This window comes from Formica exsecta, unplaced genomic scaffold (genome assembly GCF_003651465.1).
Source record: "Formica exsecta isolate Colony F162 unplaced genomic scaffold, ASM365146v1 scaffold826, whole genome shotgun sequence".
NCBI classification, from domain to species: Eukaryota; Metazoa; Arthropoda; class Insecta; order Hymenoptera; family Formicidae; genus Formica; species Formica exsecta.
The window spans coordinates 979,809-1,007,362 of NW_021853596.1; the positions used below are offsets into that span (position 1 = coordinate 979,809).

The 27,554-nt window shown below is 36.5% G+C and overlaps 5 protein-coding genes across 10 annotated transcripts; 3 read left to right on the forward strand and 2 right to left on the reverse strand.

Annotated features, from left to right (window-relative positions):
- The first annotated feature begins 618 nt into the window (after nt 1-618).
- Nucleotides 619-10,466, forward strand: LOC115244650 (lissencephaly-1 homolog). 2 transcript variants are annotated; one of them, XM_029822477.1, is made up of 9 exons: nt 625-733; nt 2,328-2,452; nt 4,869-4,948; nt 5,421-5,486; nt 8,439-8,592; nt 8,737-8,943; nt 9,032-9,442; nt 9,525-9,873; nt 10,017-10,466. In XM_029822477.1, the coding sequence occupies exons 4-9, from the start codon at nt 5,449-5,451 to the stop codon at nt 10,088-10,090; spliced, it is 1,233 nt and encodes a 410-aa protein (XP_029678337.1). In that variant the 5' UTR covers nt 625-733; nt 2,328-2,452; nt 4,869-4,948; nt 5,421-5,448; the 3' UTR covers nt 10,091-10,466. The 2 variants fall into 2 exon arrangements, with proteins under 2 accessions (XP_029678335.1, XP_029678337.1); XM_029822475.1 differs by lacking the exon at nt 2,328-2,452 and having other exon boundaries at nt 619-733.
- Nucleotides 10,467-13,768: 3,302 nt separating this feature from the next.
- On the forward strand, nt 13,769-17,599 carry LOC115244616 (serine/threonine-protein kinase Chk2-like). 5 transcript variants are annotated; one of them, XM_029822411.1, is made up of 9 exons: nt 13,769-13,988; nt 14,281-14,362; nt 14,860-15,023; nt 15,109-15,375; nt 15,459-15,709; nt 15,788-15,991; nt 16,076-16,249; nt 16,330-16,494; nt 16,579-17,599. In XM_029822411.1, the coding sequence occupies exons 2-9, from the start codon at nt 14,310-14,312 to the stop codon at nt 16,792-16,794; spliced, it is 1,494 nt and encodes a 497-aa protein (XP_029678271.1). In that variant the 5' UTR covers nt 13,769-13,988; nt 14,281-14,309; the 3' UTR covers nt 16,795-17,599. The 5 variants fall into 5 exon arrangements, with proteins under 5 accessions (XP_029678271.1, XP_029678272.1, XP_029678275.1 ...); XM_029822412.1 differs by lacking the exon at nt 14,281-14,362 and having other exon boundaries at nt 13,771-13,988; nt 14,776-15,023; XM_029822415.1 differs by lacking the exon at nt 14,281-14,362 and having other exon boundaries at nt 13,771-13,988.
- LOC115244617 (succinate dehydrogenase [ubiquinone] iron-sulfur subunit-like) lies at nt 17,595-19,794 on the reverse strand. The gene is made up of 5 exons (XM_029822416.1): nt 19,348-19,794; nt 18,710-18,960; nt 18,101-18,398; nt 17,905-18,027; nt 17,595-17,759 (listed from the first exon to the last, which is right to left on the reverse strand). The coding sequence occupies exons 1-5, from the start codon at nt 19,525-19,527 to the stop codon at nt 17,622-17,624; spliced, it is 990 nt and encodes a 329-aa protein (XP_029678276.1). The 5' UTR covers nt 19,528-19,794; the 3' UTR covers nt 17,595-17,621.
- Nucleotides 19,795-20,809: 1,015 nt separating this feature from the next.
- LOC115244635 (trifunctional purine biosynthetic protein adenosine-3) lies at nt 20,810-25,836 on the forward strand. The gene is made up of 17 exons (XM_029822452.1): nt 20,810-21,075; nt 21,298-21,378; nt 21,453-21,542; nt 21,646-21,893; nt 21,965-22,164; nt 22,270-22,464; nt 22,542-22,672; nt 22,763-22,973; nt 23,044-23,179; nt 23,274-23,496; nt 23,580-23,774; nt 23,875-24,130; nt 24,225-24,428; nt 24,563-24,709; nt 24,781-25,046; nt 25,151-25,408; nt 25,524-25,836. The coding sequence occupies exons 2-17, from the start codon at nt 21,298-21,300 to the stop codon at nt 25,704-25,706; spliced, it is 3,024 nt and encodes a 1,007-aa protein (XP_029678312.1). The 5' UTR covers nt 20,810-21,075; the 3' UTR covers nt 25,707-25,836.
- LOC115244640 (dnaJ homolog subfamily C member 28) lies at nt 25,773-27,549 on the reverse strand. The gene is made up of 5 exons (XM_029822461.1): nt 27,166-27,549; nt 26,919-27,050; nt 26,748-26,834; nt 26,328-26,678; nt 25,773-26,246 (listed from the first exon to the last, which is right to left on the reverse strand). Exons 1-5 carry the CDS (start codon nt 27,283-27,285, stop codon nt 25,845-25,847), a joined length of 1,092 nt encoding a protein of 363 aa, XP_029678321.1. The 5' UTR covers nt 27,286-27,549; the 3' UTR covers nt 25,773-25,844.
- Between the last annotated feature and the right edge of the window lie 5 nt (nt 27,550-27,554).

Below are 27,554 nucleotides of genomic sequence, written 5' to 3' on the forward strand. Positions count from 1 at the left end.
TATATTATATTATATATAATTAATTTATTAAAATTGTGTACCAAATATCAACAGTTTATTCAAGTTTCAACACTATATAATATGTAAATTGTACATTTAACATGTAGATATTATTTTTTATCATTATTATTTCATATATATCTTTCAGAGAGATGAACGCATATCTCCGTATCTGTAACGGCGCGTAGAGCTCGCTTTGCGCTCCTCAATCTCGGATCGCATAACACGCTCCTTAACGTTACGGCAATGTTGCCATGAGCTGAAAAAAAGAGGCCTGTTATGAATATTTAAATGCACCGCAAGGCGAAAATATACGCGACCGCCGGAGGGTGGGCGTGCTACCTCGCGCCGGTTTATCGATCACGGCGCATCGCACGACGGATAACCCATCGCCGTGGATGCGTCGCGACGCGCTGCGCCGACGCGCGCCTTTACAACCCTTCAAGGTCCTTCCTCCGGATTGTTTCCTTTTTCCTTATTCGGAGTTCAATTTACATTTACAGTCTGGTCTCTTGTCACGCGCGATCTGTCAAAATTATTTTATATTTTTCAATATAATTATTCTATTGAAAAAAAATAATGTATCATCAGGGTGTAAACAAATTTTTAATGTGTCATTACTTGTCATTGATAGTCGCGGTTGCCCGGTTTTCACGCGGATAAATTTCGTCTCGTCGTCGCCTCAGGCCCTGTCGTCTATCCCCCACCGTTGCTGCTGCTCCGTGAAACAGAAGTGAGTATCCGCGACAGGCTCGGCGCGGGGCGAGCGAGAAGATTTTCTCTCGAAGCGTTCGCGGCGGCCGAAAAGCGGCGACGGCGGTCCGACTGGGTGACGAGTTCTGGCAAAATGGCCGCGCGCGATCTACAACAAACGCGATTACGAGCGTATCGCGGCGCGCGTTCGTTTCGATCGACTCTCGTCGCGACGTATCGTCCGCGCGCTACCGCCGATGTCGCGATTCGATGCCGCGACAGCTCCGAACGTCGATCGTCGTCGTCATCGTCGCGACATCCCAGAGCGCGATCGTCGCGAGGATGGTCCTCGCGCGTCGCACGTCACCGAATGCGAATTGATTTTTTCGCCGCGATGAGATGCGCGCCGCGACGATGGCTCCCGCGCCCTTGCCGCGTCTCGCGGCCCTTCGAGAGAGAATCTCCGAGACCAGCGCGTCCTTATCTCATCCATGCGTTTCGAGCGGACGATGCGTGAGCACCTTTGACAGACGACTCTGATAATGCGCGATCAGCTGTCATCGCGCGACTCCGTTCTCTCTTTCTTTCTTTCTATCTCTCTCTCTCTCTCTCTTTCTTTCTCTGTTTCTACCTGTCGATTGAAGAGTTAGCCCGAAACTTCCGCGATATCAATCATCGATGCCGTATCCTCCACATCAATTGAAAAGATTATTCGAGCTATCTTTTTCCTAATTTTCACGTAATATATTCTCCTGTAATATATTATCATAACGATATCAGAGCGATGATTTCTCGAAATATCTTGTCAATTTGTCCGAGTAACTTTACGACCTTAACAAGGCCTACTATTGGAGCTCAATCGAAGTCGTTTCGACCTCGAGGGGTGGTCGATGTCTCCGTCGACGGTCAATGCTTTTCCGGTTTACGGACTCGCCCTACATATGATGTTTTTATCATTTTCTTTTTTCATAATCAGTCATATTTTAAATGCGTTGCGTCAAATTCACAATCCCGGACAAAAGTAATTAATTTTGTATAAAATGTTGACGTCTTGGCTTTTATTTTTGCGTTAACTTCATCTTTTTTACATCGTAACTGCGTTGCCACAACTCGTTTAATTGCACGATTGATTCGTTATATTCTGAATGAATTAACCGTGCAATAATGCGTGACTATAATTAAATCGAGATGATTCGGATAAGAGATTCGGTCTCTGATTTGACACTAATTGTAAATCAAATTTCGCACGCGTTAATTAGTTTGAAGTGTAATTAACACAATACGACAAAATTCGAGCTCGGTCGCGTCGAATTAATAAAAACTTGATCCTTTATCGAATTCGACCTTTTCTATCTTATTCAAACGATCGATCGCCGTTGCAATTAAAACTCTAAAAATATCAAGATATAAACCTTGATATGACCAAGATGTGTACATGATTTTATCGGTGTGTCACGCGATGACAGTTCCTGTAACCGGTTTCCGTTAGACGGGACTCTCTACCGTGAAAGTTTAAGGATCGATTGGAGTGTATGATTTAAAGATAGACTGCTTTCCCTGCGTCGATAGCAGTCTTAATCGATCGGTTGATTTCTATTAACGGATAATATTTTTATGTGTTATCGTGTAAATAGATTGGTCGAGAAAAGCAGCGTAAGACAAATCCAAGTGCGCGTCTCGCGAGGTCAAGAAAGTCGGCAGTCAGTCACCTGGACCGGTGATAACAGAGCGAGCTCCAACGTGAAATCGATCAACGACGGTATAGAAAGCTCGATGATAAAAATTTACGATTGCGTCACGCGTTTGCATGCGATACAGCATATACAGTCACTTTACTATATTTTTTTGCCATATTTAATTGCATATGTAAACGAGTTATTCGCATAAAAGTACAAAAAACTAGAGATGAATCATTACAAATTTATTTCTGAAATGAATTATATGACAAATTTCTCTCTGAAATAAATTATTGAAAATTCAACGTGAGGAATTGGGAAAAATTATTAATTTCTTTATATAAAAGAAAAAAAATCTTTACATAAATGAATAATTTATTGAAAAAATCAGACTGATAATTTTTTTAAAAACTTTATATTATATGTAGTCTGCGAAAAAAAGATTTTCTTAAAAAGAAAAGTAACAGTGTTTTTTCGCGAAGACCTTTCATTTTTCGCCGAGGACCCTTGACCGCTCAGGGTTGAACGGGCAAAGTCCCGAAAGGAATTCCTGCGCGTTATGACGTATTCGCAACAAGGACACCATAAATTATACGTATTTCCCATTTATATGCGGTTACTTTCAACTTTTCATCGGTGTCCCAACCGCGTCGCGTACATTTATACGCAGCGACGCGTGCAGTCCAAGATCCAATTTTTCGAACAAAGTATATTCTAATCTTAAATGATTAATACCATTATTCATATTCATATCAGAAAAATGCATACATTACGATTTTTTTTTCTTCTATTTTCATATATTTTTTCTCGAATATTTATATTTTTTTTATTATTATTATTATTATTATTTCTTATATTTAATACTTTTCAACATAATTATTGTATCGGAAAGAAATTAAAATTTGTCATCAAAGCGTTAAAAATTTGTTATTATAGCGTCATTATTTGACAAGTGTACATATTATAAATGCAAAAATAATCGTATTATCTTAATTATCTGTGTTTTTATTCCGGATTGTTACATCAACTTTTATGGTCTCGAATAATATAATACAGAATCGAAAATTTGTAATGTTTTTCTTTTTTTTTTTTATGTACCAAATATCAACAGTTTATTCAAGTTTCAACACTATATAATATGTAAAATGTACATTTAACATGTAGATATTATTTTTTATCATTATTATTTCATATATATCTTTCAGAGAGATGAACGCATATCTCCGTATCTGTAACGGCGCGTAGAGCTCGCTTTGCGCTCCTCAATCTCGGATCGCATAACACGCTCCTTAACGTTACGGCAATGTTGCCATGAGCTGAAAAAAAGAGGCCTGTTATGAATATTTAAATGCACCGCAAGGCGAAAATATACGCGACCGCCGGAGGGTGGGCGTGCTACCTCGCGCCGGTTTATCGATCACGGCGCATCGCACGACGGATAACCCATCGCCGTGGATGCGTCGCGACGCGCTGCGCCGACGCGCGCCTTTACAACCCTTCAAGGTCCTTCCTCCGGATTGTTTCCTTTTTCCTTATTCGGAGTTCATATATATATATATATATACAGAGAATTAGAAGAGAACTAGAGTTTTTTTCTTTCAAATATTCGTGACAGTCAAGTTACATGGCTCACCCTATCGATTCTTTCTCGGCAAAGAAAAGAAATTCAGATTTAATTTTTTCCACTTTTGCAACAGATAACGCTCGACAATCGATATACTTTGACCTGTCGTTTTGACGTATCGTTTTGCGCCATTAAATTTAGAATTTTCCATACTTTCGATTCGAAATAAAACAATACCGTGACCATGCTCGATCATGCCCTCATAACCGTCCGTATAATCGCCTCGCGATTGCGCGCTTCACTTTTCAAGCCTTCCCTTTCCCTTTCGTGTACCCTTGATGCAGCGCGACGAAAAAAGTGTTATCGATCCGGCAAAATCATGCCGTCTAAGCTTATCACGAAAGCGACCGCTTTCGTGCAGGCGATACGAAGCTCGGTTCCGAAGCGAGCGACATTGATTCCATGCACGCTGATTTCTCCCGCGTCCGACGATGGAAAGTAAAATAAACCACGCGACACATTGATTCAGGCGCGTATTGCGTGCGCGCGCGCGCGTTATACATTATCCTGCGGAAATAATTCGACTCTCACGAGTCCATCGCCGTCTTGAAGTTTCCTTTCCCGCGATAGAAAAATATACAAGACTAACACAATGTATGGCCAAGTCGTACACAATTAGCAAGAATAAAATATGGTAGCGAATGAAAAAGAAGCACTTACTCGCCACAGCAATTTTTTGCTTTTTTTTTTTTAATCGAGTAATTTTGTACAATTGAAAGAAATATTACCGCAAAGTGTGGATTCTGATACATCAGAAGGGAATATATCTACCTCGCTTATATTGATATCGAACGAGGACGAGTTAAAGCTATTGATATATGTAAACTTTGTACACCTATATCTATGACTGACGTGTAATATAATTTTTGTTACAGGCGATGCCGATGACGCGGCACTGAGGTCGTTGAGAGGTGACTGGAAAACCTACTCGCGGCTCCGCGGACTCACCATCGAGGTATCCAGCCCGTTATACATTATCCTGCGGAAATAATTCGACTCTCACGAGTCCATCGCCGTCTTGAAGTTTCCTTTCCCGCGATAGAAAAATATACAAGACTAACACAATGTATGGCCAAGTCGTACACAATTAGCAAGAATAAAATATGGTAGCGAATGAAAAAGAAGCACTTACTCGCCACAGCAATTTTTTGCTTTTTTTTTTTTAATCGAGTAATTTTGTACAATTGAAAGAAATATTACCGCAAAGTGTGGATTCTGATACATCAGAAGGGAATATATCTACCTCGCTTATATTGATATCGAACGAGGACGAGTTAAAGCTATTGATATATGTAAACTTTGTACACCTATATCTATGACTGACGTGTAATATAATTTTTGTTACAGGCGATGCCGATGACGCGGCACTGAGGTCGTTGAGAGGTGACTGGAAAACCTACTCGCGGCTCCGCGGACTCACCATCGAGGTATCCAGCCGGGTCACACACGAGGATCATGAAAATGGTGCTGTCTCAACGTCAGAGGGAGGAGCTGTAAGTCTCCCGATAAAACTTCTTCCTCGTCGATCAGCGCTATTAATTCCAATCTTGACGTTTGCGCGCATTCGGCGCACGCCAGGTTTCCGCTATACTCCTCTGGAAATGCGTTCCACATCGTCTCTTTCTTCCCATCTGCGGAGGTGATACATGCGAAAGCGTGCTGCAGTCTGGAAACGGATCAATCGAGAAAATACGCAAGGCTTCCCCCTCGTATATCTCGCACCACCTACGTATCTATTTATCCACCTACGCTAAAGTTCTCTCGCAGCATTCAATCTGTTTTTTTTTATGTGCTTTGCACAAATAGATGCGCATTGTTTCCATAATCCTTGGAAACTTTTCTTCGCAGATGCATTCCTAGGATGCATGAGGAAGAATTTCTCTCTGAGATCTCGCAGTATTTATTCTATTTATTTATTATTTTATTTTATTATTTTTATATTTATTATATTATATATTTTAGAGTACTTTTGATCAAAAATTTTCTTCTTCTTTTAGATAACTGTGTCGAGGAAATCTTGAAATCCCCTCGAAGTACTTGGTTTAAATTTTATCAGAATCGTTGTTTCATTATTTAAATATTCCGTAAATGTTTATCAACAAATGAAATGTATGCTAGGAATGTCATTACATTGCTATGCGATAATCTTTCGAGCTACCTTGGCATCATTAACTGGCATTGGGTCTTAATGAGCTAACTATGTAATTAGTTCATTCTATTTTGCATAATCGTGGGCGCATAAATCGCGTGGGAGACGCTCTTGAATTTTCCCATGCCTCCAGTCTTCGATTTCACGCAGGAGAGAAACCCGACGCGTATACGTGAATCACTCAAATAAGCGAGTGAATAATGATCCGCGAGAGTTCCTTGGCTCTCGCGAATACGACTGTGTTTCTCTGTCTCGTACTTCCCGTTCATTTCTCTATGAATCATCTTTAAATTAAGGAGCAAGGATATTATTTTAAAATATCGCGGTTTGATCTACATGTATTTATCGCAAACCAAAAGAGGGAACAAAGAAAGAAACAACCAAGCTTCTGTTGTACCGTTTCACCTCCTGATCTCTTTATGTGAGAGACGCTTCTCTCGAAACATCGTCATATCGTCGGTATAATCTTTAAGTTACGCGCCCTCGATTATGAGCGAAGGAAAACATACTCAGTTCCGTCATCATTTGCAAATCAATCGTGAGTAAATATATCCTAAGCCTACTACAATCCGAGATATATTCTCAGCGTCTCAACAAAGCAAATTCCATCCGCGCGGCTTGGAATAAATTAAATCTCGTACTCGCTCACGACGTATCGACTTTGAATGAATTTCGAATGCCGTGACTTTCGCACGGATACAGCCGTTAGAACGAATATTCAAGCTCTACCTTTGTTTTTTCTTTTTTTTTTTCCCCAGAGTGGAACTTGGCTCGAAATCTCTCCCTCGTCTTTCATTTTATTCCCGAATTAGAAAAATTTGCGAGAATTGAAGTAGCAGCGACAGGTAGCAGCATTCCGCCCTTACATTGAAAATTACCTGCTTGCCTCTCGAATCATTCTTTTGCTACTTATCTACCTGCAGCGCGTAACATCTGCTGCCACCATATTGTACGTGTGGGATATAAAATTTCTCACACCGCGCTCTATAAACTTCTTAAGAATTTTTCACCTCTGTCATTATGTAGCTGTACGGATCCCTTCTTAATTTCCCGCAAATTATGTATAATTAACTACACGGATTGTAATATTATAGCGTGTATGACTTTGCCTTACAGCGTTCTAAGTTTAATACATTAAGTATATAAGTTTCTTAAGTTTCATACGAATTTTTTTCCCCCGAAGAGTAAAATTAAGAGAATAAAAGAGTGAAATTATTGTATGATACAGACATCAGTATTTTTTATAGCGTTTAGAACTGTTGTTTATCTTGTGGAGCTTCTAATATTTGATTAAGCTATTGGGGCTTGTTATACTTGTGTCCATGTTAGCTTATTATCGATCGTGCAAAGAAGAGCCAACTCCTAATTTGCGCTGGTATCAAGTAACAGATAATCATATTAGTTTATTCTTATGATCCCAAGTGTTTTATAACATGACACAAATTACACATTATTGTTCAAATTACACATTATTATAAAAATTTTTCTATTGTCTGTCAAAAATTTTACATACGTTAAACAATTCATGTCTTTATTATATCTAATTTAACATACACTGAGGTGCAGAGATATAGTGATTTTTATTATTTGCGTGTTTTGTTGTAATATTTAAATATTTTTATTGCTCCCAAGAAATCTTTTTGAATCATGCCATAAAGTCATAATGACGGATTTTCTTTCATTCATTAGAACGAATGTCAAACCAGTTTAGCACATCGACACGATGATTCAGCGATTGCAATGCTTCTCGTTAAGGCAGGTTCGTTTTTTCCCCTTTTACATACGTTTAGAACGAGTCGCCTCTACACGTCACGCGTTAATCGCAAAACAATGATTGCGAGGCCCCGCGAGCGATAATTTGCCATCACGTGGAGGAAAGTCAGGTGAATAGAGACGAATGGCCGACTCGAGGCCTTTCACCCTGGCATACAAGTTTGCCCGACTTTCAATCTCTTTCCCACGTATCTAACACCTGCCTTACGGCCTCTTCCCCCGTCTTCTATTGTACCGGATCGCAGGTATTATCCGGCGTTTTATCTTTATCTCTACGTCATAAACAGGTAGACGGCAACCGCGAAACAATTGGAGATTAAAGCTATCGCACTACATCTCCCTCTCTTATTCTCTCTTATTTCCACTCGCAGCGGTATACCTGGCGAGAAAGGGTATATGAATAAGAGTGACGCAAACAATAAAGTTTGACGAAATTTACCATTTAACTTTTTTCTCAAAATTTTAATTATTTATTTGGCTAATAAATGAGAAATTTACGGAAAAAAAACAATTATTCTTCCAGAAATAAGGCGATTGCAGATTATCTTAGCACTAATGGCTATCAAGATGCATTGGAGGCATTTAAAAAGGAAGCCGATATGCCAGGAGAAGTGGAGAGGAAGTACGGCGGCCTTTTGGAGAAAAAGTGGACCTCGGTCATACGATTGCAAAAGAAGGTATAAAGTTTCTTTATTTTAAAACAGTTGAAAAATATTTTCTCTCTCTTGACTTTTGACTCTATGTTGTTGTCGCAGAAGAATTTATTTACATTTATTGCGTTAGCCGAGTAGTCTTTTGAATAACGTATAATAATATCGTAGGTAATGGAATTGGAATCTAAACTTTCCGAGGCTGAAAAAGAGTTCATAGAAGGCGCACCGACGCGTGGTAAGAGATCGCCGTCCGAATGGATACCGAGGCCGCCGGAAAAGTTCAGTCTGACCGGACACAGAGCCCCCATCAATAGAGTTATTTTTCATCCCGTTTTTAGTCTCGTAGTATCCGCTAGTGAAGATGCCACTATTAAGGTGAGAGCACATACTCAATTTATATTTATCATATTTTTCGAGGAACATGCATTTTTTTACGCTTATTTTCTATTCTCTCTCTTGAAAGGTATGGGACTTTGAGAGTGGCGATTTCGAAAGAACGCTAAAAGGCCACACCGACAGTGTACAGGACATCGCGTTCGACGCTTCGGGCAAACTGCTCGCTTCCTGTAGCGCAGACATGTCCATCAAGCTGTGGGACTTCCACCAGTCGTTCGCCTGCGTCAAGACCATGCACGGTCACGATCATAACGTCAACTCGGTCGCGTTTATGCCACAAGGTGACTTCGTAGTGAGCGCTTCTAGGGATAAAACTATCAAGATCTGGGAGGTGGCGACGGGCTATTGCGTAAAGACGCTCACCGGGCATAGAGAGTGGGTGAGAATGGCGCGAATTAGTCCGTGCGGCGAACTTATCGCCAGCTGCTCAAACGATCAGACTGTACGAGTATGGCACGTAGCGACGAAAGAGACAAAGGTAATTCGACGAAATATACATTCTCATTCGTTCCTAGATAACCGTAATACAATATTTACATTCATAACAAAATCGATGTCAGGTCGAATTCAGAGAACATGAACATGTGGTCGAGTGCATCGCATGGGCGCCGGAGAGTGCGAGAGCGTCGATCAATGCGGCGGCCGGAGCGGACAACAAGGGCGCGCACGAGGGGCCCTTCCTCGCGTCCGGCTCTCGGGATAAGACGATTCGCGTGTGGGACATCGCCGCCGGGGTGTGCCTCTTCACCCTCATCGGACACGACAACTGGGTGCGATGCATCGTCTTCCATCCTGGCGGCAAGTTTATCGTCAGCGCGTCCGACGATAAAACGCTACGAGTCTGGGATACGCGCAACAAACGAGTGATGAAGACTCTCGAAGCGCACGTTCACTTCTGCACTTCTGTCGGTTTGTATACCTCTTCTTCACGCTTTGTTCTCAATCCGCAAAACACGTTTTATTTATGAGTAATTTTTTATTTCTCTTAGATTTCCTATAGATAGATGAAAAAGTATATTCCTGGTAATATTCTACTCTTCTTCTACTTACAGATTTCCACAAGAATCATCCTTACGTGGTCACCGGGAGCGTCGATCAAACGGTGAAGATCTGGGAGTGCCGCTAGTCACCGAATTTTAGATTTTCCGTCAGACATCGCGAACGGAAGAGAAGGGAAGTATGAAAAAGAGAGAAAAGACGAATGCGCGTCCATTTTAATGGAATCGGCCGAAAGAGTAAGCTGCTACAAAAGCTATCGTACATATGCTATTAATATTAATATTATTATTATTATTATTATACATAAACTACACACATAAACACGTATGATTAAGAACTCTTTAATTAATTTATAATAAAGTATAATTAGTAATTATATTACAATACATCGTTTTACGGCAATGAACTGCACTATTCGAGGAGAGTGAACCGAAAGACGGTCATAAGGTTCAAATGATCAAGAGGACGCTCCCACGAGTTCGCATTACGGATTATCTACGGACGCGGAATGGGTGGAAAGAGGGAAATGGGGAGGGGGGGTATTAATGCCATATACAATTACAAGAGTTATATTCCTTTAGACAGTTGTGCAATTGTAGTAGGCATTATTTTGTACATAATACGTGCCCTTACGCAGCGCGAAATTTGATGTCGATGACGAGTATAACTCCTTTTTTGATTTTCTCTTACTCCTCTCTTCGCAATCCTGCTTATGCAATGTATCTGTTAAAGTATTACCAGCCAATCACATACATAAAGAGAGAGAAAGAGAAAAGAAGAATAGTCCTCCTCGATTATGATCTTGCATAAGAGAAATCGCGTCGAATCTCTTTAGTCCTCTACCGATGGTAGCGAAAATTTCGGCTGTGGCGTCCACCTTCGCGCAAACTACGTACACGACGGTAACTCAATTCATTGTCATTTATATTCGCGCACTCTCCTCGAGAGTTTTCTTAAAAAGAATAAAGAACAAAAAAGATGCTCCGCTCCTTTACTCATAAATATATATATATATATATAATATATGTATAGTTATGCTGATTAAAACAACAAATATAAATAAATAAAGTTACAACAATTTTTTAAACACCTTGTTAGAAAGTTTATAGTCATTTTGGATTACATTATTTTCTCGAGTCGCGACACATTTCGAATTACGAACGACAAATTAGCATATAAAGACAAATTAAGATGATTTTTCCTCAGCAAAAATATCGAGGCATCAATAATTTTCGTGTTATAAGCGATTAAAAAAGAAGGGCTTTTTGTAAACTAAACTTTATAGAGAGATAAAATTACTTTCCTTAGTTAATTTCAGATAGAATTTACTTTAATAAAGAGACAGAATTTTAATTTAAGGCTTAGTTAGAAATAAAGATATATGATGGAAAAAATTGGAAACTTGCAAAAAATGATGATCTCTCTCGACATTTTCGCTGAGGAAAAGTCGTCTTCAAATGATCTCGAGAATTTACTCTTAAGCGTTGTTACGGTCTTTATGGGACACCTTATATACATAATATATATATATATATATATAAACATATTACACGCATGTATAGACGCGCATTGCTTTGTACCATGCAAAATATCGAGCGTCAAATGTCTCGTCTAATGTCGACTCGCGCGTGTATTTGGATAGATATTGAGTTGTTGTATATCACTCATCTGCCGCATTGATAAAAATTTATTTTACGGGACACGTAACGCGCGTAACATCGTAAACGATATACACAAATAAGATGACAATGGTATAAATAAAAAAAATAATATGCCAAAACTCTGTCTCTCAACCGGATAAATAAATATATTGTTACATGTCTATATGTATAAAACGGATTTTTTTCGCCGAAATGCGTGTCCCTATAATGTGAATTCTATTATACTACATACAATGTATTACATACATTTACGTATAATCGAATCTTATAGAGTCAAAAAATGTCAAACCGATTGAAGGCTTTGCAAACGTATATATACGCAGTGTTAAATTTTTATTTCTTTTCTCAAATAAAACATATACTTGTAGAGAATCGGGTGATTCTTATCTAATGAGACTTGAAGAATAATTGAGACGAAGAATGGCGACAATGAAAAATAGACTTGTATATTTGACGTCCAAATTCACTATATCTTATTAATAATGTTACAAAAGATGCACAGCCGAATCTAGAGAATCCAACAATTAAAATTAAAAAATGTTCAAGTAAAACAGAGAGAAGAGATGGAAAAAGATTTAATATAACGCATAATGCATATAAAAATTTGGCAGCACATTATTCATTGCGTGGATCCCGAGAAAGAGGTGTGTATTAGTACTAGTTGTATCTTTTAGTTTTAACTACTATTAGTGATAGCGCGCAGACATAATTTAGACGGTAGAAGGAAAATAAGAGAATAAACTTCAGAGAGATACAAAGTTAACAGTTCATCGACCACACCACATCATATAGACACGCACGCATACGACAAAGCGTCCAATTTTCGGATATTCGATAAAAAGAAATAATCACACACGTATATGAAACGTGTAAATCATTAATCGATAATCGCTTAATTAAGATTGATTTTTCAAACATTTAATTATTGTCTGCTATCTTTTCCTACTGTTTCTCCCATGTTCAGCTTTCAGAGCCGAATATAAGAAAAATACAAACCCCTGAGAAGAAATACCTCCTCAATTAATGTGGTACTAAATTATTTTGATGAATAATAAACAGAATTGTCACTATAAGACGTGTGAGATCGTTATATGCTATATATCATCACCTATAATTCGCATATTGATTTTTAGAACCGGCATTTCCTTTTCTACATGCAGATTTCTCGTATTAATCTGCGTATGGTAATTGAATGCGTAATATTTCTGTTAATTTTCTATTAGAATTTCTGTAGTCCTCATCGAGTAGTAGACTTAAGAATTTTCCCAACTCTGCAATATATATTAATCTACACGCATGGCAGTATTTTATATAGTACAATAGGGCAAGAATTAGAGCAATGTAGTATTAATGTAAGTTAAACGCATACCAAACATCTATTGTGCGTGTTTATACGTAGAGATGATGTAATTTAAAAAGTTATGTATATCTGTCGCGCCTTTCATAAGATTCACGATAGCTTCTGTGACTTGCTTTCTACCTGCTTGGGAGTTGATGATACCAACAAGTAGATTTACAATAAAGTACCCTTCGTCATTTGTGATATACACGATTGGCAAACATTTATTGAGATCCTATAAAAAGCAGAAAGCTACAAGCCCCTCGTCGAAGAATATCTTTTACAAAGATTGAAACAACTTGCAATAATATGTATTAATACTGATTTCTTAAATTTGAATAATTTGTAAGTATCTTTTATATCAAAAGATTGTGCAACTTTTAATTAATATAATTTCAAGGATAGAAAAGATAAAATCTCATTATCTAAGAAATCATATTTATTTGGTTACACTAATATAATTCCCCTCTCTCCTCTCAATCAATTAAAATTATTGTGTTATATATAAGCTTAGATATTAAATATATTAAAAAAATTATTCTGAACTTAATCCGGTTTTAATTGATTGGAGAAATATTATCATAATATGTGAGAGGACATATATATATGTGTGTGTATAATAATATGATATATAATACAAAATTTTTTTAATTTGAAAAAAGCTGTTGATAATAAAGATTTACATAGTATCCACGATAGGTAACATCGGTAGTTTATTTATCGATATAAGATTATACTAAAGGACATTTGTGTTGCCGCGCATTTTCACGCATGCGTGGTGACAATATTTATAGGTTTGTTCTTTGTTGAACTTGAACAGAATAAAATGAGATAGATATATATATTTAGAAATTTGAGAGAAAGAAAAAGAAAAAGCAAAAAGTGGAAGAAGTTCAGCCACAAAGAGCAAAACCTCGTATAATGTAAAAATGATATGCGATGCAGATCGCAGATTATTAACAGATTATGAACGAGAAGACACACGAAAATCTTGGCGGTTAAAAGTCCGAACGATTAGGAGCTAAGTAAGTATCGCTAATTAAGTTTCTTAAAAGTAATTTAATCTGTATCTCAAATTCGAAAGAAGCCATTCGAAAAACAGACAAAAATTCATGGTTAGAAATTATTCTTGAAGAATGGATTTTTGCCGTTCGTCCTGTATACGAAATAGAGCCTTTTGCGTTTCGTGCGATAATATATCATCGGATGTTATAACATTTTTATCGATTTTCTAAAATACTCTCAGATATATATTTCTTAGAAACTTTTAAACAAAGTGCGGCATCCGTTTTTTTATGAAATGTAATACTTTATTAGGGAGAAGTGGGATACTTAATTAGACTCACATGGCACGTGCAATGTTGGGAGATGAAAACAAATCTCAACAAGACCGATGCACGTGAGTTGTCAATGAATACGTGATTAAATTATTAAGATTGAGATCACTTAAATTTAAAAAACACTTCTTTATTACGATTTATGTTAATAATGTGTAACAAGTATTTAATGCTATATATTAAAGATGTAGCGTTAATATTTTCTATTTCTTTTTCGCAAGAATTCTAATGACATTCTTCATTGCAACAAAATATATACATGCACGAAATTTGTCTTTGTCTCTTTATCTCCCAATACTGTGCACGTGTGCGAAAGAAAACATTGTCTATCGTCATTATAATTTTTCGAAACTGTTTGAAACAAGTTGTACGAATTCACTCCTGAGTAAGTTTCTTTTAATTTCTAAGAAACATTTTCCGTGATGGCGCACACTTAAGCTCTTTTTGTTTATTTAAATTTGTGTATTTTAATTAGAGCAAATTATCATCTTCGTATTCCGGCGACTCTTGAATAATAAATCTTCCGCTTTTCCTCGCGACGAAAATACGCACAAAGCAGAATGGCATCGCAAGAACAGATCCCATGCAGTCTGCCTGACACTCAAAATGCAGATGCTTTAACACAATCGCAAGGAGTGTTGAGCCAAGAACCAACGTTAGTTGTCTGGGGAAGACTTTGTCCCAACATAATATTGTCCAGACATGCATCTTTGAAGAGTATAGGTAAGGGTTGTATATCTCTTGTATGCAGATAGAAATAACACGTCTAACAATGAAACATCAAGGGAAATATTGTTTTATTTTACAGAAATGGTAAAAGAATCTTATACGTTAGGACGCTCCCCAAGCTGCGACATTACTCTTACTACGAATGAAATGCAGTTGAAATGGCTGAATGCAATCAGCAAAGTACATTTTCGTATAATCAGAGAACATATTAATAACGAATTTGTGATATACCTTGAAGATATGAGTTACAATGGAACGTTTGTTGACAAGGTCAAAGTTGGTCGTGGAAATCGCGTCATTATTACAAATAATTCTGAAATAGCTGTAGCTAGGACAAACCTTTCAAGTAACTGCACTTTGTAACAGAATTTCTATTGTAAAAATTATTATACAGATAAAACAAATTACAATTTTTCATAATTTTTACAGTTTATGTATTTATGAGCACTATGTCTGACAATAGTTGTGAATTACCATTGCAACTAAAGCAGAAGTATTCGCTCGGACGTAAGTTAGGAGCTGGTGCCTGCGGTGAAGTAAGACTGCTATTTTCAAAAGATGGTTCTAAACGATTTGCTGTCAAAATTATACAGATGAATAATGTGAGCCATGAACAAGCTTGTTTTAATAATCCTAGTAATATCAGAAATGAAGTTGAAATATTAAAGAAGTTGAGGCATGTAAGTTATACTTATGTCATGTTTATTTATATCTTCATAATTTAAATATTGATAGAAAAAAAAAGATTTCTATTTTAGTCTTGTATCATCCAAATGGAAGATATCTATGATACGCCATCAACAATGTATATTATTCTTGAATTGATGGAAGGCGGAGAACTATTTGATAAAATAAGAAGTAAAGGTAAATTATCAGAATCATGCGCAAAACTGATATTCTATCAAGTTGTACTTGCTGTTCATTATCTTCATAAGCAAGGCATCACACACAGAGACTTGAAGGTATTGTTTAGGATATATTGTTTCTTTAACATTTTATTGATATATTAATCTTATTGTATAATGGATATGAATAAATTTACATAGCCAGAGAATATACTACTGAAGAACGATTCTGACAGACCTTTAGTCAAAGTATCAGATTTTGGCTTGTCAAAGATAGTAGATGCCAGGACTATGATGAAAACATTTTGTGGGACTCCTATGTATGTTGCTCCTGAAATTCTGGCGAACTTAGGACAAAGCTCTTATACAAATCAAGTATGTATTTACATTTTCCTAATGAAGAATAATTGTGACAAATTATGAGTATCTTATTTATCGTATCGAAATTCTCTCAGGTTGATGTTTGGAGTTTAGGGGTGATATTGTATGCTTGTTTAAGTGGTACAGTTCCCTTTAATGTTCAAAATCAAACTATCACTTTAGAGCAACAGATAAAACATGGAAAGTACGAATTTCCATCATCGCGCTTTGCGCATGTATCGTATAATGCAATAGAGCTGGTATGTAATAATAACAATTATATTTACATTAGTTGCGATCAATTTTACAATTATTATAATTGAATATTGCGCGTTATTTTCCAGATCAAACGTATGATGACAGTGGATCCGATAAAACGTATAACGGTGACAAGAATCATGTTACATCCCTGGTTAAGAGATCCATGTATGCGAGAAGAAGTGAACACGCTAATATCACACGTGGAGACTGATGAGAATGCGCCTCCTTTGAACGTCTTGATAAATCGCCATGAGGCTGATCCAGAAAGTATAATAAAACGTGCACGGCTTGTAGCGTGAGAGAATATATTTGAAAGTTTACAACAAGAATATGTCAAACATCAGTTTCTCGCGAGTAAAGAAGTACAAAAAACAATATTTAATATTCTCTTTACGGGGTCTGGCGTCTCGTTAAATCTCGTGATTGCGGTTATACTAGGCATTGATGTTACCTACTTATTAAATAGAGTGATTTTTGTTCAAATCGGTCTGATTACCGTAATGATCTCACATAGAATACAAAGTAGATATTTAAGGATTTTCATTCCGTTTAGTTGTACTATCTACTGTTAAATATGACTGTGATCAATTTTGATATTGAAATCATGAAAGAGAAATCAATGAAATAGAAATGTAAGATAACGAAATAACTAAAAAGTTGAATAAGATACATATTTTTCGCGATATATTTATATTTTTTTATATTTTGACGTATCTCAAATTAATGAGTACAATATCTTTCAGATTTGTGATTTAACTATAACACAGAGTACCTTTTGTGTATAAAATAGATATATAACATGAACTGTGAAAATTGTTCTGTGACTAGTATTATATATATATAAGTACTGATTTACCTATTAAATAAAATTTTCGTTTAGAAAATTGTAAGGTCTTTAGAGTAACAAAAAAAAAAAGTAAAGACATTTCATATATCCGTTTAGTGCCGCGAAAAATGTAGATTTAATGCTGAAATATAATTATCGCTACGGATTTAAATTATTTTTCGTATAATAACAAAATACTTTATTATCGCGTTATAAAAATGTGAGGCTCTTTATTCAAAATAATGGACAGCACTATACAATAAAAGGAAGCGAACAAACATCTTTAATTATTTATTTCTTTTACTCCTTTCTGCAGGGATATTCCTCTTCGCCGTGGCAGGGATTTGGAAGCGTTGTCTCGAGGTCTGGTTTCTCTTTCTTCATAAGTCCTGCTAGTAGACGTTTCAGCTGCGCTATCGCTTTTCCCGGATTTAGACCCTGTCAGATAAAGATATCGACCAATGCATAGAATTAATCTAAATATTTTATCTTTTTTCTTTTTGGAAAAACTAGGAACTCTTAGGAAAGTATAATTGTTATTTGTATTGCAAAAAGATGATAATGAGTAATGATGTTTACTCACCTTTGGACATGTCTTGGTACAATTAAAGATTGTTTTGCATCGATAAACCGAATAAAAATCTCGTAGCTTCGCCAGCCTCTCTTTATGTGCCATATCTCGTGAGTCTATCACCCATCTGTATGCCTAGTATACGTATACGTGTATCGGTGTCTCGTGGAAAAATTATCTCGATGTCACATTTATTTCTATAAGTTACCTGCAATAGAACCGCAGGTCCCAGATACTTATCGCCGAGCCACCAATAAGGGGGACACGAATACGTGCAACACGCGCACATTATGCATTCGTACAAGCCGTCGAGCTTGCGCCTATCCCTCGGACTCTGCAAGATCTGCCGCAGACCGAGAAAACTGTCCTCGCCCGGCCGCTTTAAATACGGATCGATTAACCGGAATTGTTCCAGGAACTGTTCCATGTCCGGCACCAAGTCCCGAATCACGTACGCATGTGGTAGAGGATAGATTACCAGCGGCTTCGGAGATTCTTTCACTTTTCTAATAATCCACAGATAGTTTCGTATGTATTATTTATCTTAGAAATAATTTCTTTTTTATTTCAATAAAAAGACTACAAGTAAGTAGTTTTTATAGAGAAACATGTATATATATAATACATAAAATATTGACATATAATGCCTCTTCTTTCAGATATTCGCATCTCCAAAATCCCAAGTTTTCGGATCACAAATATTTAAATCATCGAAGATTCAAATACATAGGATTCTCGAGAGAAGATATCCGGAAAATCCTCAAAATGTCTCTTATATTGAGTATATTGACAAAAATTATAGAACGACGATTGTTACGTTATGCAAGCCAAGGTATTGACACCGTCTATGTTCATCGCGCAACATCCGCAGATGCCCTCGCGGCAGGACCTCCGATAGGACAGCGTCGGATCATGCTGCGCCTTGATCAATCCTAGCACGTCCAGCACCATTGTGCCGCATTTGTTCAGATCTACGCTGAACTGCTGCATGTATGGCTTTACTTGCGGCGTTTCCGGATTCCATCGGTATACGCGAACAGTTTGTAGTCTTGGCCCGAGCTTTGCCGCCTGCGAAAGAACGATCGTAAATAACAGATCGCCTCTAAGCTTGCGCATTGGTCTCTTTCCAATAAAGGTTTGTTAAGAGACTTGTAGAGATTCTCTTTTTATACCGTAATGTATTGAGCATTTAAGAATTTCACAATCAATATATACGCCAGGTTATACTAAATAAATCTTAGACACTTCGGCCATAATGAGACCATAATTTGTCAATGAGAAACAGACATTTAATAGAAGATTTCATTGTTTAGGAATATAAAATACTATTATAATGTAATAGAAAATAATATTTGAGAAATTCTTTGAAGGGAAGAATTTTTCCTGTAAATTGGGGGAGAGGATCTTTTTTATATAGTTTATATTTTCTCGTATACGTTGAAGCGTAGGACTAACTGTTGGAAGCGTTTTGCATGCTGCGATACCCGCAACTTCGGCCGCTACAGCCGCTTCTACCTCGGACGATTGTGTCTTACTGGCCGATGTCGATGACAACCTCGATCCGCGAAGTCGACGCGCGAGTCCGCGCGACCAAAGCCGGCCCGTGAATCCGCTGTGGTTCACGGCGGCAAACATGACCACCCTTGTCACAGCGATCTACTCTCGTCGTCGCCTCCACGATATTATCTCAAGGACGATACCTTATTCGTGATATCGCGTCGCGCAATTTTGATCATTACGTATATCCTGAAGAAATGCGAATGCCACACGAACAAAATATCATCGAGCGGACAAACTTCATGGACGGTTCGCGACAGATTTATGTCATCAGCGTGATCGATTTATATATCTGTAGTTTCGATAAAGTTTAAATCGAAATTCATTTATTATTTTTATATAGGATCTTTTTCGAAAAAGGGCTCAAGATATTTATCTTTAATATATATAATAAAATACTTCATATTTTTTATCAATTACTTCGATACATTTTTTATAAGACGCGTATTTTAATCGTTTATTTGTAAAATAAATCTTTAATTGTTTATCGCGCGTTAAAAAATTCTTGTTATGATTAATTAGTCGTCGCAAATCATCGATTTTCAAAGTTGTTTTCAATTTAACGAAAGAATTTAGATTGTGTCCTCGAGGAAAATGCAGTTGTAACAAACAAGTTACAACAACCGTGCGATAAGAATGACGCGCATGACCTCACAATCACCAAGTAATCTCAAAATAATTTCGTCATCGAACATCATACTGAGCTCCCCCGCAACGCAATAATATATTCGGATAAAAATTTAATAACTGAAATAACACGTGCCAAAGCTATATTTTACATCTTTCTTATTCCTTTCGTGGGGGTAAGCTTGAGAGAGCTCTCAAATTTTTATCAGTTGACTTAACATGTAAAAAAAAGAAGTAAGGGAGGGACATCCAAAAAGTAAAGAGATACAAATGCACTTATAATTTTACTTATAATTTTATTTTATTATTTTTTATGACTTTTTATCACAGACTTATTCTATATGTATATAAGTGTCTGTGGATTTTATAAAATATTTATTAATAAATCTAATAATAAAAGCTATATACATCTGTTTAATTTTCAACATATCATCTGTCCACAAATATTTATCGAATCTCGGAACAAAGTTCTTGACAACTCTGGTGATTATGTTGAAAAATATACATATGTGTATAAAAGAATGTTTATCACTCTAGATTTCTTAATAAGTATTTTATGAGGACATATATAATTGCATTTGTAGTTTGTATCTTTACTTTATGGATATCTTTATATACATATGAAAAAAAGAAATAATGATTTCGAATATTTTTGTTGAATACATAGGCGTTTTTTATATTATTATTACGTCATGATATATACGTATACGATAACGTAAATGCGTGTTATTACGAATTAATCCCCGCGAATCACAGCGGAGCCTCTTCCATCGCGTAGGGCAGGCGATTGACGATGCATTATTTCATCGCCTTTGATGAAAGTAGTCACGCGAGCGCGTTCGTGATCTTCCGACCACCTGTGGCATCTCACGTTTCGTTCGAAGACACGTGCGTGATTAAAAAAATTTCTAGCAATCTTTCCGATTGATATTTTTATTCTAACGCAGACCGAAGAAAAAAGTAAATCATAAAGTAAATCAAACGCGCCGGCCTTGTAATGTAAGTAATAGAATTTACAAAATATTTTTATCTCGAAAAATATGAAGTTTAGATATTATGAGTGTATTACATTTGTCAGTGTTTCTCGTAATGACAAAAATAATTGTATATATAAATATTTATGAATAATTAATGAATTATGACAAATAAACAAGTAATTTATATATGCAAATATTTGTGTAACTATTAGGGTTTAAATGTGTAAATCTTTCATTTTTGCAGATGATGCAGCACAGAGTTCTGGTGATTGGCAGCGGTGGCAGAGAGCACGCCATTTGTTGGAAATTGTCTCAATCAACACATGTAAGTGAATCGATGAAAATTGTAAGGATGATTAAGTGTAGAAATTAAAATAACATGCATTCTATTTGATATAGGTGACAGAAATCTTAGTTGCTCCTGGGAATGCTGGCATCAAACAAGTGGATAAAGTACAATTAGTTGACTTAAATATTAAGGATACTAAGGTATATGCATATTGTGTCTCTATATATGTATATATTTATTGTAATTTTTCTTAGAGTTAATTTTTTTATATATAATATCAATTATATCATATTCTTCTCACAGAAAATTGCCAAATGGAGCAAAGACAATAATGTTTATCTTGTCGTGGTTGGACCAGAGGATCCCCTGGCTCAAGGATTAGCGGATGATCTAAGGGATATGGGGGTGAGATGTTTTGGACCACAGAAGCAAGCGGCCCAGATTGAAGCTAATAAAGATTGGGCAAAGCAATTTATGAACAGGAATAATATTCCTACTGCTAGATGGCAAAGCTTTACATCCGCAGCAGATGCAAAGAATTTTGTTAAAGCGTAAGTAAAGAATCTCTCAAAGAGAGATATTTTAATAAAACAAAAACCTATGATACTTTCCTTGATTATAGTGCATCCTTTAAGGCACTTGTCGTGAAAGCCTCGGGTTTGGCAGCCGGTAAAGGTGTCGTGGTAGCCAAAGACCAACAAGAAGCTTGTCATGCAATAGATGAGATTTTAAACGATAAGAAATTTGGAATTGCTGGCGAGACTGTTGTTGTTGAGGAACTCTTGGAGGGCGAAGAAGTATCTGTACTCGCATTTACAGATGGTAAATAAAATTTTATTTAAAACCACATTTAAAATTTTATTACACTAATAATATTTTTAATGGAATATGTTTAAAAGTCTTTCTTTAAACTTTATTGATGCTTAGGCAAGACTGTCGTACCTATGATGCCTGCGCAAGATCACAAAAGAATCTTTAATGAAGATGCTGGTCCAAATACAGGTGGAATGGGTGCATATTGCCCATGTCCGCTGCTAAGTGAAACTGAATACGAACAGGTGAAAGTAAATGTTCTCCAGAGAACTGTGGATGGACTTAGAAGAGAAAATATTCCGTTTGTCGGTTTGTTATTTTTTATCGACAATGATATATATTAGATATTATACGTATATAATTTATATAAAATGTAAATATTATAGGTGTGTTATATGCTGGCTTAATGCTGACTGAGGATGGTCCAAAAGTCTTAGAATTTAATTGCAGATTCGGGGATCCTGAAACAGAGGTTCTATTACCACTATTGACATCAGACCTGTTTACGATTATGAAGGTTTAATATTAATTAATATTTATATATATATACATATACGTATACAATATTTCATTTTTCTGCATTACTACAACATATCTATAATTATAGGCTTGCTGCGATGAAACTTTAAACGCGTCTCTTGTTTCGTGGCGAGAGAATGTATCTGCCGTGGGTGTGATTTTAGCATCTTGCGGCTATCCGGCATCTTCGTCCAAGGGTCAAGTTATAAAAGGCATCGCCGAAGTAACACATAAACAGGACTGTTTTGTCTTTCATTGCGGCACTGCCGTTTCATCGGAAGGCGAATTAATAACTAACGGTAATCATAATATGGAAAAAAATATCTAAACAAACATTTTTAAATAATTATAATGTATTATCTTTTACAGGTGGAAGAGTCCTTATCACTGTCAATGTAGCGTCTACTTTAGCGATGGCAACAGCTACAGCCACCCAAGCTGCTCGGCATGTATCGTTTGACGGAAAACAATTCAGAACAGACATTGCGCACAAAGGAATTGCTAGGTATATAACATTCGATTGACTCTTACATCATGAAAATAGATGATAATATTTGAATTAATATTTGATTAATGAGATTAACAGTCAAACGCTTCAGATCTATTTTGCAGAAGGGAAATTTAACGTATAAAATTAGCGGCGTGAATATTGACGCTGGCGATCATCTTGTATCCGTCATTAAACCAGCTACTTGCTCCACGAAACGCGCTGGTGTTCTGGGCACTATAGGAGGGTTCGGAGGTCTCTTTGATGTAAAAGCCGCAGGTTACAACGATCCTATTCTGGTGTCCGGTACCGATGGTGTCGGCACCAAATTGAAGGTGAATCTCTCACAAGTGTAAATAAAATTATTATTAGAATTGACCCATTGTTATATTAATAAGTAATAATCTTTTCTCTATAGATAGCAATCGAATACGATAAACACGACACAGTAGGCATAGACTTGGTTGCCATGTGCGTGAACGATGTCCTCGCGCACAACGCGGAGCCGTTGTTTTTCCTGGATTACTTTGCTTGCGGCAAACTGGATGTTGGAATAGCCGCAAGGGTCGTAAACGGAATAACCGAAGGTTGCAAGCAAGCAGGATGTTCCTTGGTAACGTTCAGCATACAATTTAGGCAGAAATCTTTTGGATAGGAGTTATGTGTACATCTATTCAATTTAATTTTCTCGCGATTATATTCATATCTTCCAGATTGGTGGAGAAACGGCTGAAATGCCCGACATGTACCGCGAAGGAGAATACGATTTGGCTGGCTTTGCGGTGGGCGCCGTTGAAAAGGGCAACTTGCTGCCGCGAGTAGACGATATTGAGGAGAGTGATGTGGTGATAGGTCTTCCGTCCAGCGGCGTACACAGCAACGGCTTCAGCTTGGTGCGAAAAGTCTTGAAACTCGCCGATAAAAGTTATTCCGATGTCGCACCTTTCTCAAAAAGCAGTCGAACTATTGGTACGAAACACAATTTTTAAGCCACAAGATTTCTTTTAATAATATTAAGTTTATATATCGTAAGATAGCGTGCAACAAAAGGTACATGTTGCAGGCGAGGAATTGTTGGAACCAACAAAGATTTATGTAAAAAGCGTCGTTCCCGCTTTACGAACAAATCTAGTGAAAGGATTCGCGCATATCACTGGCGGTGGTCTTGTAGAAAATATACCTAGAATTTTACCGAGTCACTTGGGTGTAATGTTAGACGCAACCAAATGGAATATTTTACCAATCTTTGGCTGGTTAGCGGCGATAGGTAAATATATTATTGGTTTATTTTTTTCACTATAATTTATTTTATCTTTCACTTAAATTTCACTATAATATTACGCAAATGCGTAATATAATTTACATAAATGTTAATTGAAATATGTGCGTTTTTTTGCATAGGTGGAATCAGTAAACACGAAATGTTAAGGACATTTAATTGCGGAATTGGCGCCGTATTGATTTGTTCCGAAAAGGACAAGATCATAGTTTTGAATAAACTAAAGGATGAAAATCCTGTAGTTATTGGAAGCGTGAATGTATATTGCGGTAAGAAACTTTTTGCTATTAATGCAACAGAAGCTCATTAATTACCTTAATTTATACACTTGTTAACACAGACCAGGCTAAAATACAAGTCAAAAACTTTGAAAAAGTCCTCGAACTGGAAATGAAACAATATGTTCCCAACTTGGTTGCAACATTGAGCAAGCCTTTTAAGAGAGTAGCTGTTCTGATATCTGGCAGCGGAACAAATCTCCAATCGTTAATTAACGCCACTCAAGACTTGTCTCAGAACATTGGAGCAGAAATCGTCTTAGTAATTTCCAATAAGCCTGGTGTTGAAGGATTGAAACGTGCTGAAAAAGCTGGCATTAAAACAGTGGTAATTAGTATATATATGCCATGGGTATAGATAACTCTTCATAAATAAAAAAATTAAATATTGCAATGCCATATTCTTTTAATTTTTACTCGTTTAATTCGTAGGTAATCAAACATGGTGACTACCCAAATCGCGAGTCTTTCGATGCAGCCATGAATGTAGAACTTGACGCTGCTAAAGTAGAAATAGTATGTCTGGCTGGCTTCATGCGAATTCTTTCTGAGCAATTTGTAAAACATTGGAGAGGCGCTTTATTAAATATTCATCCTAGTCTCCTTCCATCTTTCAAAGGAGCAAACGCGCACAAGGATGTTTTAGCGGCACGTGTGCGCGTGTCGGGTTGTACTGTGCATTTTGTTGAGGTATGAGAGCAAAGAGATCAAATTCGCTTTTTATTTAGTTATTTTTTAATTGGACTAGATAAAAAGACAGTTCTAACTCATTGTTATTTGACGCTTTTGATGAATATCTTATTAGGTTGATATTGATTCGGGAGCTATTATTGAACAAGAAGCAGTACCTGTGTTTCCGGATGATACAGAAAAAGTTCTGCAAGAACGCGTGAAGACAGCGGAGCATCGAGCTTATCCTCGTGCTTTAAAGCATCTGGCGACTGGTCGTATAAAATTAAAAGAAGATGGTACCATCTGTTGGAATTAATTAGACAACACAAATATATTTGTATACCAAAGTTTTTAAATAATCATATTTTTTATATATTATTACTTTCTATTAATCCTATTATTTAATATATGTATATATATACAAATAATTTTACAATATTTATATCACATCCTGCTAAGTAATCTTTTTACTAAACAAATCGCTTATAAAACTAAACAAGTCCTGAGATATACTTGGGTTCGAACTTTTGTGACTGGTATCTGCATATTTTTTGATATTTTTAGGTGGTATTAATAATGTTTTCTTAGCAAGTTCATCTAATTTGATATGAAGCATTTGTTTTTGGAGTATGGGAACCAACAAATTGTATTTATCAATTTTATTATTTATCTGCTTTGTTGTGGTCTCAAATTTTTTCAAATTATTTTCCCACATTGATTCATCTTTTGGAGTTAATGGCAGCTCCCCTAAGTCATTACGTATTTCTGATAATCTCTTTTTCAATTCTTCAGTCTCTTCCCTGATTTCCTTCGACAGTTGTATCCATTCTGGAGTGAATCCATTGTCTATCAATATCTATAATTGCAAATCAGCACAAGCAAGTTAATTATGTTCAAGCTATCATCAAAATTAATGTTCTATGTTCCTACTATATACCTGATTTAACTTATGGGTTACAAAATCAACATAAGGATTTCTGACACTTGTAGTGTTCAACGGTTTTCCCATTCCAGGTAAATCATTGAATTCACCCTTGCTCATTGCTTCCTGAATTAAGTCCTCCACCAAACGATCCATACCGTAGCGAGTTTTAATATCCTTGGCTCTTTGTTTGTCCATACCAATTAATGTATTGCGTTCTTCGGCTTGCAATTTTTTCAATCTATGTTCCATTACATTGTCAGCTGCTTTCTGAGCTCTTTGTATTGTATGTAGTCGTTGTCTTTTGCTCGGTGTGTCAACTCCTACATCAAAGGTCAAATAATGACGATGCTGTGGTGCTGTGTGCTTAAAATTAAAAGCATAAATTGACATATACATATTTATGTATATATGAGAAAAAAGATAGTCATTTACCTTGATATCAAAGTTTTCCACTTCTGATGCTTTTTCATCTTTTCGAGAATTTCTAATTTTTCGAATTTCTCTGTAGGCACTTTCAATCTACTTTGAACAATTGCATGATAATAAAGAGAAAGAAATATTTTTTATTTATTTTAAAAATTATTATTCTTTTGTAACATTTACCTCGGAAAATCTAACAGCATCAGCTTCTGGCGCTCCACTATCCGGATGAAATCGTTTTGCTAAATGTACAAACGCCAATCTTAAAGTCTCATCCTCGCAATCTTCAGCTACACCAAGTATTTCATAAAACTTCTATACATACAAGATAAAGAGTATATTTTATTCTATAAGTTATTTTATCAATACAAATTATTTAAAGTGATATTATTAACAATTATAACATTTAATATATATTGCGCGTGTATACCTTTGATGTATGTTTGGAATTAAATTGATACTTGAATCTCTTGAACAAGATTGAATCAGCGAATGGTTTATACATCAAATAAGCTTCTGGCTTAGAGCACAATCGATTCAAAGTCAACATGATTTTTAAAATAAATTTTTGGTAATTATTCAATTTAGCAGCCCCACCTCAGATATCGATAAAATTATGCTCATTCGACGCGTTTTTGCACAAAACGAAAGAGTATAGCAGAGAAAAGTGTCGCTTTGCTCTACAAAGCGAGATATTAATAGTTAAAGTTGACGACTATTTAGGTTACAAAACCTATCATATCGACGAAATACAGCGACATGAATATGCTCTACAGCCACATGCGCATGCCCATGTGGCCACAGAGCATGCGCATGTCG